The 21,114-nt window shown below is 37.7% G+C and overlaps 1 protein-coding gene across 2 annotated transcripts in view; it reads right to left on the reverse strand.

Annotated features, from left to right (window-relative positions):
- Window positions 1-2,478: 2,478 nt before the first annotated feature.
- LOC138783296 (cadherin-19-like) overlaps window positions 2,479-21,114 on the reverse strand; it is a 107,688-nt gene continuing 89,052 nt past the window's right edge. For both annotated transcript variants that reach the window (XM_069957833.1, XM_069957834.1), the window contains 3 exons: window positions 16,136-16,253; window positions 12,015-12,263; window positions 2,479-6,766 (listed from right to left, as the gene is read on the reverse strand). In XM_069957833.1, the coding sequence (XP_069813934.1) occupies window positions 6,345-6,766; window positions 12,015-12,263; window positions 16,136-16,253 (789 nt within the window). In that variant the 3' untranslated portion in view covers window positions 2,479-6,344. The remainder of the gene's footprint in view (window positions 6,767-12,014; window positions 12,264-16,135; window positions 16,254-21,114) is intronic.

Genomic DNA, 21,114 nt, shown 5'->3' on the forward strand with positions numbered 1-21,114 from the left:
ATACAAAGGCTATGTCAAGAAAAAAGATAAAAGGCACACTCTTTTTTTATTTAAAAAGTCGTCCGTTATTGCCACAATTTAATTGACTGCAATGCAATGCATTGAAGTCAATGGAATGACATATGTACAATGCACACAGTGTATAAAATGACGGACGTTATCTGCGTGGACAACAAAATAATAATCATGTTAATTATTTTCGGAAACATCAGACATTGTTTTTTGTTGTTCACACAGTTTTTATTTTTTCACCGTCCTTTTAAATTCAATGAACTTTTAAATTAAAGACACACCCAAAGGCCAATTATTAACCCAAACTAGAATAACGTACCAGCAGCTGTTGACGGGTGGCCAATCCTCAAAATAACAGACGTCATCAAATGCCTTAAATGATGGATGTCATTTTTCGAATTGTAAACTTTAAAAATAAAAACGTTGTGGGAACATAGTCTTAGGGACAATAATGTGGCTGCTAACAATAAGGCCTTTTTTTAATACCTCCCCATAACTCCGGCACATTTCTGCCACTCGACAAAAAGGTCACTATGACAACCATGCAGAGGAGCACCATTGAAATCATGTATATTGCACGTTTATTTTAACATTTTTCTAATCAATTTTGGTGGTTTAAAGTTGTTTTTATTATAAAAAAAAACACAGCAATAAAAGTTGGAAACATTTAAATTCAATAACAGACAAAAGTTTTCTGTTTAACTAGAATAGAGTAAATATATAAATATGCAAGTCTTTCAATTGCTTAAAAATGTATCATACATTGCATAGTGTACTTAAAAATGGAATCTTTATGGAAATAGGATGTCATTCTTGAAATCAAAAGCCAGCTAGATTCCTGGAATATTGTACACTTCCTCCCCTTTCTCCACTAATTAGACCTTCATACATAAAAATGGTGCCATTTGTATCATGTTCAAAGGCACAGACCTGTCTATGTGGTGCATCGCTTTTCTATACATTTAGAAAACACCTGCTATAAAGACATTTGTATTCTGTACAGTGTCTAGGGTGGAGTTAGTAAATATATCCCATGATATTCCAACCATTCTGCATTTCTTATGAAACTTCTTTTTTTTTTCTAAATCACTACATTTTTACAAATAGAATATATCTTTTAACCCTTATGTAAACGTTTTACTATTTTACGAGACATAGAGAAAATTGAGACATGGAGAAAATGCTTTGATTTTAACAGTATTTGTCTGAAACCCTAGCAGAAGAGGAAGTGAAGGCTGCACTGTGTGTCTCACTTGATGAATATTTATAAGGTTTATTTACTCAGACCTCAAAATGTAATTAAGCTGAGAAAAAAGGTTATTCCCCATGCTGCAGACAAAATGCACTTAAACGTCATAGCTACATGCCTTAATTCCATAAAATTATTGGAAATGTACTTAAAAGTTCAACTGTTACCAGTGGAGCAAAGAATGTGCCCAACCTTTGCCACCAATCAGAAAAGGACATCGTAAAACCTTATGTACACAGATGAGATGTATGCAAACAGCCTGTACAGAGGTGTTACGGCTCAGTACAAGTTGGAGGTTGTTTACAATCATAATAGAGAAGTCTGCATGAGCTCTATTGGACAAGATTTTATTATGTTTCCCTACATAATATCCATATATGCTTTATCTGAAAACAAAAATAAAATGAAAATAAAATGTTTTTGATCTGTGTATTAGATGACTAATAAATCTTATATTTGATGGGGTCTATCAGTAAAGGGTCCAGAGAGGGTAGTGGTTTCTATCAATTTAATGGTGTAAAACTACAGCAGTCTATAAGAAAACTCTAGACTACTCTTATTTGGTAGTTTAAATGAGTACACACTATAGGTATGCTTTAAATAGCAACGCTCGGCATCAGATTCCCGCTGTCTGCCCGCTTCGTGCTCCGTGCCTATGGCTGTATCCCAGTTTTCCAAGCGGTCCTCCCGCTGTATCCACCCTCTCCACGGAGAGGGCAGACAGCGGGAATCATTGCGAGAGTTCGGGTTCGTACGAACCCGAACCGAACTCGGTTCGGATCATCCCTAGTTCTTACCTGCCCACACATGTAAATCCCATGAGAAAATCATACCATTCTACAGACCCCGCAGACCTCAGTTTAAGCTGTCATCTTGCTATCTATTTCCTTATTTAGGAGCTTGACGCACTATGACAACTGTGATGTTGTTATATGTATTCTTAATGCTGTTAACTGTTCACCTTTATTCTGCCCAGCAACAGTGATGTAACAAGGGAGGAGGAGCTGAGCTAGAGGAGGGGAATGCTAGACAGGAAGCGATTGTGGAAGCATGGAATAAAGTGTTCTGATCCAGAAGATGATTATCACAGACTGGACTTATTTCAGGTTACCTGCATCCTCACCACAACACCACAACAACTTCTTCCCACTCCCGTGATGCCTAGTAACATTCGGCAGACCCACCCACCCCATCACCCATACTACAAATCCCACCTCTCTTTCATTTCTATGGTCCCCACCCAAACTACTAAACATTCATGTATTGGCTATGCCAGCACTGTGCATGCAAGCGCACACTATTGGCATCATAGGGAGTCAAAGATTCGTCTTATCCTAGTTGCGCATGTGCACAGGGATGAAACTTATTGGGCATAGCAGTCAGTATGGGTGTTAACTGGATCAGCCAATAGAAGCAAACCAGCGCATGTCATTGTCACATTCAGGGCCAAACAGAGAGAGAATACAGCAAACCTGGCCTGGAAGTGCATAAATTATGTGACGTAATATCAAACAAATGGTGGCCGAAGTGAGAAAAGCTGGATGGACTACGCGGCAAGGAAAGGTGGATGAAACTGCTACTTCTGTCGGGGGGCAGGGGGACGGTAGATCGGGGAGACAAGGTGAGAACCCGGCCAGAAAGCTAATGGAAGAATATTACAAAGTTTTATAATTTTGTACTAGCTTTATATTTTTGAGAAATTGCCCAGCGCCAGAGTACCCCTTTAACCCTTAGAGGACCAGGCCAATTTCAAGTTTTTGTTTATTCCTCCTTGTGCTTAAAAGGCCATAGCACTTGCATTTTTTCACCTAGAAACCCACATGAGCCATTATTTTTTTGTGTCACTAATTGTACTTTGCAATGACAGGCTGGATTTTTCATAAAGTACACTGCGAAACCAGAAAAAAATTCAATGTGTGGGGAAATTGAAAAACAAAAAATAACTCATGTCTTTTATTTGGAGGGTATTTTTTTTTACGCCATTCGCCCTGGGGTAAAACTTGTTACAAATGTTCCTCAAGTCGTTACAATTACGACGATATGTAACATGTATAACTTTTATATTATGTGATGTCTTGCTTCCCATGCTTATAGCGCTTTTATCCTTTGGTCTATGAGGCAGTGTGAGGTGTCATTTTTTGTTCTTTCTATCGGTAACTTGATTGCGCATATGCGACTTTTTGATTGCTTTTTATTTCAAATTTTCTGGATTTGATGCGAACAAAAAATGCACAATTTAGCACTTTGTTTTTTTTTGCGCTTGTGTCGTTTACCGTGCGAGATCAGAAATGTGATTAATTAATAGTTTGGGCGATGACGCATGCGGCGATACCAAACATGTTTATAAATGTATTTATTTATTTTAATTTATAACATGGGAGTGGGCTTTTTATTATTAATGACACTTTTTTTTTACTTGTACACTTATACTAGAAGCCCCCCTGGGGGACTTCTAGTATAAGTACACTGATCTCTCATTGCGATCTATGCTGCATACTAATACAACATAGATCGATGAGATAGGCACTTGATTGCTTCCGGCTGCTGCAGCCAGAAGCAACCGAATGCCGTCCGGGATTAGCGCCATCACGACACAGACCCTGGCCGGGTGAAGACACGGGATCGCTCCTCCTGGATAACGTCCCGGGGGGGGGGGGGGCGATCTCCCCCACTAGACACCAGAGAACGACTGCATCAGGTAATCGGATGCAGCTGTCATTTTGATAGCTGCATCCTATTATCTAATTAGCGGGCACAGCGATGGGACCGTTCCCGATAATAGCCGCAGTCACGGGCTACATGCAGCACCCAGGACCGTGGCGGTTCAGAGTGCGCCCCTGCTCTGAACACTTGTGGGCGGCCTTAGGGTTAAAAACGTTGAGTATGTAATATTTTCTTTGAAAAAAACTTTATGGAGTTGTAATATTGTTTCTGGAAATTTATTAGAGTACATAAATGAAATATTTGAACAGTTGGAATATAAAAGTACTAATCTTATATAACCAGCTTTAGATCTATGCAGCAAAGTCTCATAGGCTTTATAAGGTATTGTGTGTCTTAGATTAAATGTATCTTATTGCTATAATATGCACAAATTAAAACTATTGCAAAGGTAAAAAAGACTAGTCCTCTATACACTAAGGTCTTATTTTATTCACAATCCAATGTAACTTGTTAAAGAAATATTCAAATGTTGCTCTACAAGGTGTAAAGTCTATAATTCCTTATATTAAAAAGTTACAATCTGAAATACCACTTTTCCAAATAAGAAATAATTGAAGCTGCAGTGGACCTTAACTTTATGCAGCCCGTGCCAAAAAGCGTTGTCCATAACTTGAACATTGTGGGAAATTTTAGTGAAAATCATGTTTAAAAAGAAAAGAAAAAGGAACTAAAATTAAATTTAATTAAAAAAAATAAAATAAAATAAAAATTGTGCAGATGATAAATTGGGCATAAATCTTGGATTATGTAAATTTTTGGGTGAGGGGGAAAAGGTGGGGAGGAAGAAAGGAGAGGCTTTATAGGCCTAGGGCACAAGCACTATAGACCATTACTCATTGACTCGGCTGCTGCAGTTTAAGGCTGCGTTCACACTACGTATATTTCAGTCAGTATATGAATATTTCAGTCAGTATTGCAACCAAAACCAGGAGTGGATTATAAACACAGAAAGGATCTGTTCACACAATGTTGAAATTCAGTGGATGGCCGCCATTTAATGGCAAATATTTGCTGTTATTTTAGAACAACAGCTGTTATATTGAAATAATGGCAGTTATTTACTGTTATATGGCGGCCATCCACTCAATAAATAAAATTCACCAAAAAAAAAAAAAAAAAAAATGCTCCCTTGATAAATGTCTCCCTTTGTGTGTTTCCCCCTCCACACCCTTTATATGAATCATGGACTTATTTCAAAACATAGAACTGCAGACTGCAATACGCACTAGGTCTTCTAAGCAATACTTCCACACTGCCCAATTCCACAAAATCCGGTATCAGCCACAATCAAAACAAAAATGTGGATATATAAAATAAGGATTTTACACATGTAACAACAAGAATTTGATTTACAGTACCTGCTCAAATGCCCGTGTGGGTTAGGATACATCGGTCAGACCAGCAGGCCTAGAAAAATACGTCTTAATAAGGCAGCCATAAGGAAGTTTAATGGGACCCAAGTAAAAGAGTAGAAGAAATTAATTTTTTTTTTAATGTGATCTGAGATGGCAAGTTGTGAAACAATTGGAAATGTGTACTGATGGGGAGGAGAATCAGAAACGATTGCTCAAATGTGAAACATACTGGATCACTAAACTGGAAACATTGAGCCCGAAAGGGCTCAATGATATTTGCAGCTTCAAAGCATTCTTGTAATTGTATAGGTGTATATGTATTATTGATATCTCTACCCAGTATCATGCGTATTATATGGGTTGTTAATGAGAATTGATATAAAGTCACACTATGTTATAATTTGCCATTAGATGTATGCTCTATTAATGGTTAATGTGCTTGTCTATATAATGTTGTCCAGCTCTCTGCGTTGTTGCGCATGAGGAAGGAGGAGCTATGACCCTCCGAAACGTTTGCGGAGTCATAGCGAGTGGAAAACATCAGCTGTGAGCCTGTTTGTACGCTGCATATTTTTGTAAGTAAATAAATGAATATATGGTGGATGAATACCCCATGAGTTATTATTTGCCCGATGCCAATGCTGGACGAAAGGAAAAAGTGTTCTAACCAGATGTCAGTGAAATTGTGAGAAATCTACTTTTTATATCCACACTTTTGTTTTAATTCTAATTTCAAAAGAGTTATTTGCTAACTATAGGTTTTCATTATTTATTATAGCAAAGAGGGAGGGGCCAACCAGATCCTATTATGTGTACTGAAAATGGTAATCTGTGAGACTTGATCTTACAGTAGTACAAGATAACCACACAACAGGAGCATTAGCAAGATAATGGAGAAACATACAGGATTCAGGCAACTGTCTGTATGCCTCTACTGTCATAAGTAGATGCTCAAGAATGAAAAAAAAAACTGTTCATGTATTCTTATTTGTTTTGTTTTTTTCTCAATAGAACGTGTCAATCTCTGACACACTTGTCTCAGTAAAGCTGAGTGAACTAAGTGATCCAGCGGGAGAGCCTGTACCTTCAAAGGCATAGCAGTGAAGATAGTCCAAAGGAAGTACACTTTTATCTGTATTTGCTTCTTCTAATTTTTCTGATAAGAACTCTTTAAATATGGCAACATCAGGACCAAGTCCCAATGACAACCGATACATACTTTGTATATCAGTTCGTATTGTCCTCTTTGGCTTTCGTTCTCGCATTACTGTGTGATGTCTAAGTCCTGTAATATCAAAAGCTTCTGTGTCTTCTTCTCCGCCCCCTTCATCATCATACTTCACAATGTTTTCTTTTAAGTCTTCTCCTTTCTCACTCATGATATTGTGATTTTTCTGGCATCTTACATGCACGAGTAAAGCCAACACTGTAGGCAGAACAAAGGAATTATTTCCATACCATAAAATTGTTATTTGCATGAATGGGGTATTACAGCAATATTTTAAGTACTGAACCCAAGCAATGTAAATTTTCACACTACCTATGAGAGATGGCATAACTGATTTTAAAAAATCATACGTTTTAAAATTCATCAGACCTAACAAGCATACTGTGCCCAGGAATTCCTCAGAACGGAACAGGTGGGACACTCTAGGGCCTCACTTTATTTCCCCCTTTGCCCCTCTCTTTTTTTTTCTTTATGCTACCATTTACCCTGTTATGCATTTAGTTAACTTATGTTTATATGCACATTGGGCATAATGCATATTTAGCTTAATCCCTAGGCGACCAAAGACGTACCAGTACGCCTTGGGTGCCTGTCCCCAGACGACCCTGGGCACATCCTTTGCTATGAAGCGTGGTCCGGAGCGGAGCACGCTTCATAGGAGGTGGGGGCCAGCTGCAGTGAGCAGCCCGGCCCTCACCGTTAATGACAGGGGCAGTCCCCTGTCACTTATCGATCAGGACCCCCGCAGTCCGATCGGCTTTCTGCTCATTGAGTCTGCCATAGGCAAGCTCAATGAGCAGAACGCCTATTACACTGATCAATGCTATGACTATGGCATTGCAGTAATTAGTGTCTGCAATCTAAGTATTGCAGGTAAAGCTGGGTTCACACTACGTATATTTGAGGCTGTATATTTGAGGCTGTATAGCAACCAAAACCAGGAGTGGATTGAAAACACAGAAAGGCTCTGTTCACATAATGTTGTAATTGAGTGGATGGCCGGCATTTAATGGCAAATATTTGCTGTTATTTTAAAACAATGGCTGTTATATTGAAATAATGGCAGTTATTTACTGTTATATGTCGGCCATCCACTCAATTTCAACATTGTGTGAACAGATCCTTTCTGTGTTTTCAATCCACTCCTGGTTTTGGTTGCTATGAGGCCCTGACAAGAGGACCAAATACTGCCTGAAATATACGTAGTGTGAACCCAGAAAATGTGTAAAAAAAAAGTAAAAATGTTTTTATAAGTACCCCAAAGCCCCTCCCCTAATTATACAAATAAAACATATAAAAATGACTAAATAAATAAACATATTATATACAGCAGCGTGCGTAATTGTCCGATCTATTAAAATATAACAATCGTCATTGCGAACGGCGTAAACGCAAATAGGGAAAATAGCGCCAGGATTACAGATTTTGTTATATTATATATAAAAAAAATTATTAAAAAGTGATCAAAACATCCAATCTACACAAATATGGTATTAATAAAAACTAGACATCATTGCGCAAAAAATTACACCCAATAAAGCCCTGTAGGTGAAAAAATAAAACCGTTATAAGCGTCACAATAGGCCTATTTAATAATAATTAATTGAGAAAAAAAAAAAAGGATTTAATAAGAAAAAATATATAACATTAGAGAATCTGTGGGCTGGGTTCACAATATGTATATTTGAGGCTGTATTTGGTGCTCATGTCAGGTCCTCATAGCAACCAAAACCAGGAGTGGATTGAAAACACAGAAAGGCTCTGTCCCCACAATGTTGTAATTGAGTGGATGGCCGACATATAACGGTAAATAACTTCCATTATTTCAATACAACAGCCGTTGTTTTAAAATAACAGCACATATTTGCCATTAAATGACGGCCATCCACTCAATTAAAACATTATGTGAACAGAGCCTTTCTGTGTTTTCAATCCACTCCTGGTTTTGGTTGCTATACAGCCTCAAATATACAGCCTCAAATATACGTAGTGTGAACATAGCCTAAACCTGCATATGGTTGTGTTTGGACTGACCTATAGAATAATGGTATCATGTCGCTTTTGCCATATAGTGCATTACGTAGACACAGGAACCCAAAAGTTACCATATTGCATTCTTTTTACGATTTCACTAATTTATATCTTCATAAATAATAACTTACATGTTATGGTAGAATGAAAACGCCATTACAAAGTACAACTATTCCTGTAAAAAACAAGCCCCCATATGGCATTGTAGATAGAAAAACGAAAGTGCTAGAGCTCTTAGAAGGGGAGGAGGGAAAAACAAAAAGGCAAAAATGAAAATTTGCGCAGTCCACTCGGTCGTTTTGGGCTTGGACCTCAAAGGGTTAAAGGACAACTCCAGCCAGAACGTATTTTTTAATATGTTATTACTTAAGGAAAGTTAGACAAAATCCTAGTGTACATTAATTATAGGAAATGCACATACAGTTCTATTTTCCTTAATTTATTAGATCAGGGAGGCTGCAAATTCTCTCACAAACCATGAGGGAGTTTCCAGCAGGGGGTGCACTATATGTATAAATCTATGGCACTGTATTGGCTATGAAAGTGTATGTAATGTAATGTGGTGTAATGTAGACTATACTTTATTGATGCAGTACATTTATGGAATAATTTGGGGAGCAAAGACACTTGTTCCCCTAAAGGAGGACATCGAGCAGGGAGGGAGAAAGGTGCTGGTGCATCTACCTCCCCCCTCCCTCCCTGCTCGGTGCAGTGGGACAGATACACACTACTACTATGAGCAGATCGTGGGGGAGTAGTACCAGGGAGATCCCCATCACCAAGACCTCCCCAGCCAACATCCCCCATCACCCAGCCAGCACCAAGCATCCACCCCCCAGCCGCCACCACCGCAGCACCGCCGGTAACCTCCCCCATAGTACCAGGTCCGGTAAATTAAGGAAAATAGCACATTATTTAAGTACATTATTTAAAAGAAGTTGGCATTGTGAAAATTACTTCAGTGCAGGCTCTGAGACCATTGATACCATTCTTTGGTTTTGTGTTGGGTGTTTTTAAATCTTTTTAATCTGTATTTTGGGGCATAATTAGCTTTTTCTTATGTCATATTAATGTAAATAAAGTTTTTGTGTATATTTATTTTTTTTGTATTCCAACGCCTTTCTTAAATACATCTTTCATTTGGTTTAGTTACCCACTGCTACGTTGTGCCTATCTCCAGTGCTACTGACATAGACAGTATGTCTTATGCTTATATGCATTAATACTGTTGCATGCAATATGTAACTGTGCTGGAACCAAGGATTGTGCTGGAACTTGGGCCATGTCGCCATTACTGCTGCCACTCAGTGTAATAAAAAAAAAAAAGCATACATATTTTCTATAATAAAGGTATGTTATAAACTTATATAACTTTATGAGAGAAATGTAAAAAAGATCATTTATTATTCACCAGAATCCCCCTTTAATGTAATGGAGAACGTAAAATAGTGTATGCTTGTTAGTGCTAATGAATGCCATAATTTATGATTTTTTTCGGTTATGCCATCTCTCATAGGGATCAATGTAAAAAATACATTATGACTTGGTTTCAATATTTTAACAAAACAGAATAGAGCTGATTCTCCCTGTTAAATTATCTTACCATAGCGTTTCTGAGTATGTGTGTGATGTCCTGGCATATACTGTACATGTTAAAATTAAAGTGTTAGATCAATGCTCATTTATTAGTATGGATGCCAGATAATATCCTGACAGGGGAACATTTATTAAAAAAAAATAAAACAGTGCAAATGTGGAGAAATTGGCCAAACAATAGATTGTTCCTTTCTATTTACAATTGCCTCCAAAAATGAGATCTAAAATTGTCCTAAAGGCATTTGCTCCACATTTAGGCTAGGTTCACACTGCGTATGAATCCATCCGTAGATCGTAAAGCGCCGTACATGTGCGGCTGAAACTACGGGCGTAGGAAAAATAGACATGCGGCCGGATGCGTACGAACCGCGAACATACGTCCGATGTACAGTTATGCTTCCCTAGCTTGTTTCGAAGCGATCTGAGGCTGGTCATTTCCTCGGAAATCTTTGCCCAGCCCCGTAAACCACACAGAACCTTTTGGATCGAAAAAAAAATCAAGTTCAATTTGGCTGAAATAAGTACTTCGTACGGGACTGCATGGAAATCCACGGCCGTGAGTTTCAACATTTTCGTCCTCAAACAATGGTCTTGTTTATTTTTCACGGCGCCGTATACGATCCGGCCGTAAGCTCATATGTAGTGTGCACTGTGCGGGCGTATATCGTATATCGTATCGTATACGCATCAACTTCAAAACTACTTGCTTATATTCGCGGTTCGCACTACGGACGGATTCATACGCAGTGTGAACATAGCCTTATGTTGCACCAGCTTTAAAAGGAACCTGTCATCACTTTTATGCTGCCTACACTACAAGTTATTGGGTTATAAATACTGGTGGACAGGCGCATGTCTGCACTACAGTAGCCCAGAAGGCCAGCTCAGAACAAGAAGAACTGCCAGAGAACAAGCAGGCTGAGAGAAAGTGCAGTGCAGTGCGACCCAGATCAGTTAAAAAAAATTACATGTTCATTATTTTTGCTGCTCTGTCGAACAATGGCCATTGTTCATAAATTGTGTGAACAATGCTTTTTGTTTGCATTGACTTCAGGAACAACCGTTGTGTTAATTGAAAACAATGGTTCATAAAAAATGTTTTTTATAAAAAGTATGTTGTGTGAACATAGCCTTAAAGTGGCATGTATCGTGGTGACCCCCTTCTGGACATGTCTTTACACAGCTGTGTTTTTCAGTCTGTAAATTTTTATTTTACTAAATTCTTTGGATGAGCATTCTCTTAATAGTCTCAGGCCTTTTCATGTTGTGGTTGTTGTATTTTTTTCTAGGACACACTCCTTTTACAACATCCATTATATAGAGTGCCTTACCATTTTTTGGTGTCTTCTACTAACAGTCATTGGGACAAAGGAATTATGTATTGAGCCGAGAAAGCGGCTTTTATTTTGCTGTCATTATCTGCACAATAGAAAGAGCTGACCATTATTGTGAGGTTGCTTTTAATGGAAATGGGAATTTTTGTACACTATTATTCTAAAGTAATGTACCTTCTCTATGTTATTCAAGATCCCCCATAATACACAAATAGACACAGTGCTCTTTAGCTATGCCAGTACCAGGGCCCTCCTAACTATGCCAGTCACAGTGTCCCCAATTTTCAGGCATAGACTTACAATGCATCTCCTCCTTTTGGGCTTAACAGACATTAGCAGTATAGGACCTGAAGCACCAACATGGTGACTGTTGTGATTGGACCCCCCTCACCACATTAGGCAACTACCACCATCCTGTATGCAGCAGTTTACATGCAGTATAGATGCCCTTTACCCCAAGCAGTATATATATTCCTTATTATTACCTAGAATTAGAAGGATGAAAACTGAAATGGCAATGATCACTCCTGAGTTCATAAAGTTAAGGAAATATCCTCCTTTTCCACATGATTCTGTGTTGTTATCAATGCCACAATCACACACTTTGATGGTTAAGGTGCTGGTACTGCTGAGGGAAGGGCTCCCATTGTCACTTATTATAACTGTCAAATAATATAGTGGATTGTCTTGAGAGCTATATCCCTCTTGAGCTGTCAAAATGGTAGCTGTGTTATCTGCAAGAGAATTCAAAAAAACATTTATTTAAGAGAAGTTTAAAAGATACATGTCATTTGTAAATGGGAAAAAAAGTCTTTCTATACTAAAATAATCACGTAATTCCTTTTCACTTTTCATAGCACATTTTATGACTTCATTCCATCTTTCAAACTTGTTAAAAATGTTCTATCTCCATTTTCGTTTCTGATAAAGACATGCTGTATCTTTCCCAGTTCGGTGATAAGTCTCTGCAAAAATAAACACACTTTGAGCAGCTTCAAGACTGTATGAAAACAATTTCATTTTTAGCATATCCCAATTTGTGTGGCTCATAAATGGTTAAAAATACATTAAAAGTCAAATGAAGGTGAGTATATTCTAAACACAGGTGGGGAAAAAAGATAAACCTAAACATGATATACATTTATTAAAGGGTACCTGTCACGAGAAACTTTGAGCAGATAGGCGTTAGCTGCAGATGCACACTGATCTACACAGATATTTTTTTGTGACAGGTACCTTTTAATATGAAAAGACATAGGGGGATATTTATAAAGCTGGTGTAAAGTAGAATTGTCTTAGTTGCCCCTAGCAACCAATCAGATTCCATCCTTTATTTTTCAAAGAATCTGTGTGAAATGAAAAGTGGAATCTGATTGGTTGCTAGGGGCAACTGAGACAATTCTACTTTACATCAGTTTGATAAATCCCCCCCATACTCTCTATCTGACCCCACATCAATTGTTTGTACAAACAGGGAGAAGCACTGAGTTCTGTTTCTCCCAGCTCTCTTCATTGCAGGATAGGGGTTCTATAAAAAGTCTATGAGCCCATCTTCTTCAGTAAGGAGATGGCCGGAAGAAACAGCGTTCACTGATTATTTAAGTGATTGGTGGGAGTCTCAGTGCCTAAACCCTAAACAATCAAGATCTTTTCTATTTTTTTCCCTCTACCATGTGCCATTTGTTTTATACTTTTCAACCGTTAGGTCCATTGTTAATAATTGATATAAGGCAAAAGCTGTCTACTACTACCATCAAGTTAGCTGTCCTCCCATAAGCTTTGTTGTCTTCCTATTCAGCTATAACCCCATGCTCTATCCCTGAATTTATACTTTATTTACAGCGAATTCTTCAGCTATAAGATTATTAGCATGAGCATTTGGAAGGTTAATAGTTCTTTACATTCAAAATCTTATATATGGTTATATATAAATCTGTTAGGTGAAGAACTGGCATTTTATTCATTCAATGAGTTCATCAGACATAAAACAGAACGGAGAGAAAGGAAGTCTTTTTATGGCTTCCATTAATTTTTATGTAGAAAATTCTAATATTTTCCTCTGGATTTTCACTTTTTTGCACATTTTTATTTCCTATAAGGAAGCTGCAATTGTCTCTTAAAATTGAAAGTCAATGGGTTCACATGGGATACATCAAACACCATCAGTACAGCTTAGATATGTAATTCAAGAATATATACATATGTATTCTACTTTCTGATACTAAAAATCTATCTATCTTTAAATCTAGAAATTAGGTTAGATTCCTTATGCTGATAATGAGTAGCACTTTAATAAGCAGCATTAGAATTATGCAGATCAGGACTGAAGGCACTTATGCAAATAAGATGCATCTTCCTTATATTGCCTCTTGGCTCAACATATCCTTAGATGAGTGACACAAGATGACTAGCTTTAAACCAGATATCTTTATGCTATATGCATCAATGTGTGGCCACCCAGGAATTATGATGTGATCACAAACTGTCAAGGTTCTTTCTTACATGTCACAATAATGTATTAATTTGTATAGTAAACAATTGGCGTCCTTATTGAAATTTGCAGAAATATAGAAAGAAGCACTGCATCTGCATAGTGTGACAGCTTCAATAGCTTATATGAAAAATATTGTTGTATTAAGATTATTGCATGACCATTATTATGTTATAATTTATATTTTATAGAGGTTAGATCTCTGCATTTCTGATTCAGAGCTCCGTCTCTTCTGTCTCCATTCACACAGTCAGTTCAGTGACAGAATAACATGTTACTTATGTAAAAGAAACAACATGCCATCACACATGATTGAAACCATTTTCCTGTGGGATGCCCTCTGTGCCCTGAATGATATCCTTTTTTCTGTATCCATCAAATCACAGTCTCAGTGACCACAGAGTTTCATCTCCTAACAGACTTGTAAAGGTCACAGGCAATCATTCAAATAAGAGCCTGAAGAAGAACAGGGCTGAAAGGCATCACCCATGAAGCCAGAAGCAGTTATGGAAAAATAGCTCCAGGCTGCGGGCTAAATTGGTAGAATATAAATTAGGGGACAGAATGTAAGTGGTAATGTCAATAGCACTAGGAGTAGGAGGTTTTTTTTTTTTTTTTTAGATTAGTAAAAGGTAGGTTTTGAGGCTGTCTGCCAAGCACATTTAAAAAAGAATTTAGAATTTCTAATAATCTTTAAATTACATATGATAATATAAGTGATTAAAGGGAACCTGACACCAGCATTGTCCATTTCCAACTACAGACACAATGTTATAGAAAAAACTGTGCCTCTTTAAGCACTGAAAATTAATATAAAGCTAAATATGAAGAAGAAAAAAAAATATCTTACATGCAAATTGTATTCTAGATTTACTGTGGATCCCACCCATGTACACAGAAGTGTAAAAATCTATCACAAATCCACAACATAATGAGGTAACTTCCACAGCAGTTCTGATCTATGTGGATTTCTGTGCTTCTAGAATGTAGAGGGATGTTTTTATAGATTGCATTGGGGTGCAAAGTGTCATAGAGACATTCCCAAGCCCCTGAAGTGCTGCATACACAAATGGCTTCCCACTACCCTATTCCTATCCCTACTTGACTGACAGTCCGAGCTCTGCTTCCAGCTGAAAACCAAGTAAGCATATATATGGGAAGGGGACTGAGGAGAAATTCTAGTTTGCAGAATTTTAGGAGCTTGAGAACACTGTAAGCAGTTTAAAATCTGAATTGCAACTGAGAGACTCACTGTAACTGCTGCCCCCCTCAACACTGCTGCCCTTAAAGCAAATCTGTAAGCAATCACCACCCTACCAAACTACTGGTACCATTGCATAGCTGTCTTCAATCCATGTCATGCCCCACAATCCATTTGGCTGCTGATACTGTTATTTACTTTAAAAACATTTTTATTCTGGTGGCATGGTTTAAAAGTCTAGAGCATACATACGCTAGGCCTGCTGTGCCTCTCCAGTTATCCTCCCTGCCCTCATTCTCTATAGCGGTGCCCCTGGGCCGGATTCTCCTCTTCAGCCTAGAGCAAAGAGCCCTGTCATGCCAGTGGTCACAATGACACATGTGCAGAATCAGGTTGGCATCAGAGGGAATAAACCTATCCAGGGGGATGCCGCTAGACAGAAGGTGAGTGGGGAAGAAGACTGGAAAGGTGCTGCAGGCATAGGGCACAGACGATCTAGGACACTTTGACACATCACTGCTGGAATAAAAGATGTTTTTAAAGCAAGTAATAACATCAACAGCCAAACAGACCCAAACAGGTCATAGATTGAAGAGGGTTATGCAATGGTACCAGTGGTTGGTAGTGGTGGTGGTGGGGTGTCATGTGGGTACAGATTTGCTTTAACAGATGCTCTTGGATGCCTAGTTGAAGGATTTTTCCGTATTTCAGCAACGCTCATACTATGTCACTTTGAATTACATTAGTCCCAAAAATACTTTTTTATTGCGGCATGTGCAAGTTTTAATCAGTATCCATCCAGTCAACTTTTTGAAGGTCTTGCATTATTTGCAGTGAATCTTTAAACAATTAATTTGCTTATCTCCATAAGACATTTGTACATTAAAAGCAAAACTAAATAAATAAAATAGTACCTTCATTGTCGGTGATAGTAAAGTTTGCAATGATTGACTCTTCAGGAGGTTGTGTAAAGGAGAAAGGATGGCTGGTTTCAGGCTCATCTTTGTCCACTGCAGTTACAGTGTATACAGTCTAACAAGAAGTAATATGTTAGAACCATTAGAATCGAATGGAATAAACTGAACACAATGCATGTAATTAGGGAAGTGCGAAAACCTTAACACGTTCAAAGAAGTAATTAAAATGAGCTAATCGAAAATATGGATTTACCAGGTAAAGTGGCATGAATGTTGCAATTATACATTTCTTCTGGACAATGGGAAATGGACAAAAATTATTTTGAATCTCTGAAAAAAATGATTAGATTGACAGATATAGTACTGTGTTTGCAAACTAATGCTTGAAAATCATTTGAGTGCTTTAGCAAATGGATCAGGAACCTGCACAATTTGCTTTTCAATTAAAATACATGTATAATGGGAAATCAAATGTAAACTTGTTATATCTACAAAACACCAATATAACTTATGTAACCTTGTTCACATTTGCTAGGTTTATTGCTTTTTATAATATGCATATAATTATTGTATATATGATAGCAATACAAATGGTAAAGCTACTGGACAGGTAACTGAGCAAATGTAGGCAGAAAAAGACATCAGTAGGTCAATGAGAATATACTCGGAGCATTCATATATATTAACATACTCATGATATACAGTAGATGGATAGATAGATAGATAGATAGATAGATAGATAGATAGATAAACAGATTTGAAGAACCTCTCAGCAGGTTCATTTGCACAAACCTGCTGACAGCTCCCTGCAGCCATGTACCTGATTTTTCTGCCGCCAGTCTTCTTTCCTTAGTCTATCCCACCATTTTTGGTAACATTTAATCAAACAGGTATATGGAGGTTAATGCATCCTGTTCACTGGGGGTGCTGCTTGGCCTCTCAGAGCTCTATTCAGTCCTCCTCCTTCAGACACGCTTACCTGAAGACCAACCTGCTTATGCATAATTGAATATGCATAGGTAGGTGAGACCGAAAAGGATGGCGGGTGGGACGAACAGTGCTCGGGGGGGGGGGGGGGGGGCAAGAAACTCCCGCAGTGCTCCTTACAGGCTAATTTACATATTACTGTTTGATTACATTTATTGAAAGCAGTAGGATCAAGAAAAGAAAACAGTAAGAGGTACATGGCTGCAAGGTGCTGTCAGCAGGTTAGTCTTAGTCTTAGGGGCTGTCTTAACAAAACAACTGAAATTTGCTTCAGGACTGGGAGTCTAGCAAAAATAATAACATAACACTTATTTTCCCTCAATCTCTATAAGCTGTCATACTGATGCTTCCAGTTTCTAACTGATCTCCATTTCCTCTAGATTACCTGTCATTAGAAACTGCCCGCTCAGCCAATCAGTGGCTGCAAGAGTGTCCTGTCACTGATTGGCTGGGTGGAAAAGCAGAGCTGAACAAGGAACCAGGAATATTAGCATGGTAGTTGCAGGGAACCAGTGGAGGTGACAATAGCAAGTATATGTTTTTCCCTTTAGGTTATAAGAGTTTATAATTTACAAATGATATTCTATGCCATATTGTATTGTTATGTAAATGAAGCCATTGGTGGGAGGGGGTACAGTTCGTGGTGGTACAGTTCGTGGTGCAAAAAAATTACATGAAATTACATAATATTACAAAAAATGAAAGTGTTGTAAAAATAAGCTATTTTAAACTATGAAAATTCAGGTTTGCTCAAATAAAAAAAAAATGACGACCCTGATGTGTTGGAACAGATCATAGAGCAAAAAATTACATGTCAAATAACCCCATATACTGTACAAAAAAATAACCCCACTGTTGTGCCCTCAAAAGGGCAGTTTGGTTAATTTGCCTACGGGGCATGGCTGTGATTGCCAGGGCAATGCTGGTACAGTAAAGTTTGCTAATTGGCTGCTTAGCTGTCAGCTGAGCACCCTTTCAACAGACTTTATTGTCTAAACTGCAAACCCATTCATTGACTTCTCGTCAATGTCTGTGATCGGGTTCATGCCACCAGACAAGTTGGTTTGAGCACAGATCAGACTTTTGCAGTGCTGGTCCGCTCATCCCTACTACTGTTATGTTGTAATGATGTATTAAAATGGTTTCATGCCAAATTGGAAATACTACATTTAAAGCCAGTTAACCTCTCATTGCATTTGGCTTTTTCAGTGCACATGAGAACACTTTAGTAGAGATCACTGCTAACAGTGAGTGAAGTCAAGTCCATGCACTGCTAACAGAAACAAGCACTGACACCCCAAACAAGGCAGACATGGGGGGGGGGGGAGAGATGCTTAGCACCAAAGCTTATTTTTTATTATTGACTATAATTATATTTAAAGTATACCTGTCTGTGACTAAAAATAACGTTTGACATGTCAAAAGTTATTGATCTCGCAGTCCGTCAATATTCTCAGTGTAAGTTTATGAGAAAATATTGACAGAATGATCAACTGGCTTGGGAGAGGATCGTGCTGCTGATTTTTTTTTATTTGTAATGTGTATTTGTAGTGTATAATTGTGCATTGTCTGAAAGAGTTTCTGAGTTGTTTTACTCATTTTATGTTTATTTTATATGCTTTTAATACAAACATATTAAAGTGTTGCTATTTTTAACTCATATATTTGTATGTGGTAGAATAAGAGTTCCTAGAGGACTGATCATTATTAATACATTTAGAGCAGCAAGCAATCAATCAATCAATCATATCTATTGAACTGTGACTCAAGCAAACTAGGATATTGAAACTGAAAGTGTACTCTAATGTTTGGGTTCAAAAAATAATAATTAGTGGCATGCACTACTATAATGGACCCAAAATCATATTAATATATGTTGGAAGCGACTTTAAACTTAATACAAAGAGTTAAAAAATATTGTGTTAACAGTTTATCAATTATGGCCTCCATTTTACTAATATGCAGTTTCATAGTCAGGTGTCCCTTGGTTAAGGAGATTAAAGGTCTGAAGTTGATTTCAAGTGTAAAATTTACATTTGGTAGCTGTTCATAGGAGCTCTCAGTATGTGGCCCAAAGATGTGCCAAGGCAAATAATTATATATAATCAGGCTAAAAAACTTTAACAAACTTATAGAAGAAGTAGCCAAATCACTATACCCTTTCAGGACCAGGCTTATTGATTGATTGATTGATTGATTGATTGATTGATTGATTGATTTTAAAATCTTTATAATGCAGAAGAGATGTTTTAAAACTTACAATTATTAAAGAAAAAAATAATAATAGAGTGATGCAACATCCTGAGGTAATCATATGAACAGTAGAAAAATGAAGAGATAAAAGTGAAAAAAGGGGGACCCCTCCCTATTCACAAAGAATTAAACACAGACCACCATTTTCCACACCCACATCCAGTCTAAGTTCCATTTATAGCATCAGTGAATCAGAAGCCCCGTGGGAGCTGAAATGTATCCAGGGTGTCCTTACAGGTACTACAGAAATAATTTCTATTTTTAAAACTCAAGCTTTCAAGCATTTATCATCTGCTATATGCCCTGCATACTGTATTTTTTTCCAGTCAGAAGCCGTGCTCATTGTCTCTACCACTGTCCATGTCGGGAACTGTCCAGAGCAGTAGTAAATCCCCACAGTAAACCTCTACTCCTTTGGACAGTTCCTGTAACAGACAAAGGTGGCAGCAGAGAGCACTGTGTAAGACTAGAAACATTACACCACTTCCTGCAGGACATATAGAATCTGATACTATGAACTATGTTGAGCGGCTATTTTCAATGAGGATAGCACATTAGAGGATGTTGTGAAAAAGGTTACCGTGGCGAGGAGCAGTGGACAGCTGGAGGTCAGTCGGCAGCTTCAGCAGAGAGGAACAGGTAAGTATGCTGCACTCGTCCCCTATCTCTCCAGCAGCATTTCAAATTAGTAGTTTATGCCAACCAAGCCCTTTAAGGTTGCACTGGTTGTGAAAAGTTTGGGTGCTCAGACCTGAGGTCAGGCCAAGACTTGCATTTGTATTATGGACACACAAATTCAGCCATAATACGCCCATGTGTGGAATCTCTAAATCAAATATTGCAGATTTTCAAAGTGGCCTCAAAAGTTTGCTTACTGTGTATATAATTTATAAATTCATATTCTGAAATGTCATATAATCAAAATGTTTATAGATAAAAAAAACAAAACATTATTCCATACTGACATAAAAGCTAATTATTTTGTACATGACAGCTTCATTCAAATGCTGATTGAATAGTTTCCATGTTTTGACAATCATAGACAGTTTGACACACACAATACAGTATTTCACTAAACCTACCATTAGACACAAAAATTATTTGCCCTCAAGCAAAATTAAATAGTTTTGCATATGTATACAGAGTGACAAATTGTGTCAACTGTTTCAATGTATTTCAGTATGAAAGTCAAATGTCATTTTTGAATTTGATAAGAGATGGCTGATTTTTTTTTTTCCAATATATCTAATATCATGGACTTCTTTTTTTAGCCTTTTCTAGGATCTAGGATAGGAAACTGTACATTGCTAGTCTATGTTTTAATGTACAGCAAAACGTGGTCAACCAGGTCTTTGTATACGCTAAAATTTAAAAATAAAAACTGATGTTTCAACACTTTTTTTTTTTTTAATGATGTAAGCCAAAAGAAAATTGATGCTGTAGTGTGGGATACAACAGCTTGCATTTTTACTATCAATTTTTTGCACCCCTCTTTTTCCTTTAAACATATACATTAAACGGGCAGCTAAAACACAATGTGAACTCATTTTACTGTCATATTTTCCTTTTAGTTTACTGTGTGTGAACATAATCTTATAGTCACAAAAACTTTTGGAGGAACATGCAAAGTCTATGTTCAAACTATGTATAACACCATCCGTTGCATAACAATGGACAGTGTTAAACTGACGGACGCCGGGCAGTGTTCGGCACATTCCCGCAGCCGATACGGCTGT

The sequence above is a fragment of the Dendropsophus ebraccatus genome, chromosome 2 (genome assembly GCF_027789765.1).
Source record: "Dendropsophus ebraccatus isolate aDenEbr1 chromosome 2, aDenEbr1.pat, whole genome shotgun sequence".
NCBI classification, from domain to species: Eukaryota; Metazoa; Chordata; class Amphibia; order Anura; family Hylidae; genus Dendropsophus; species Dendropsophus ebraccatus.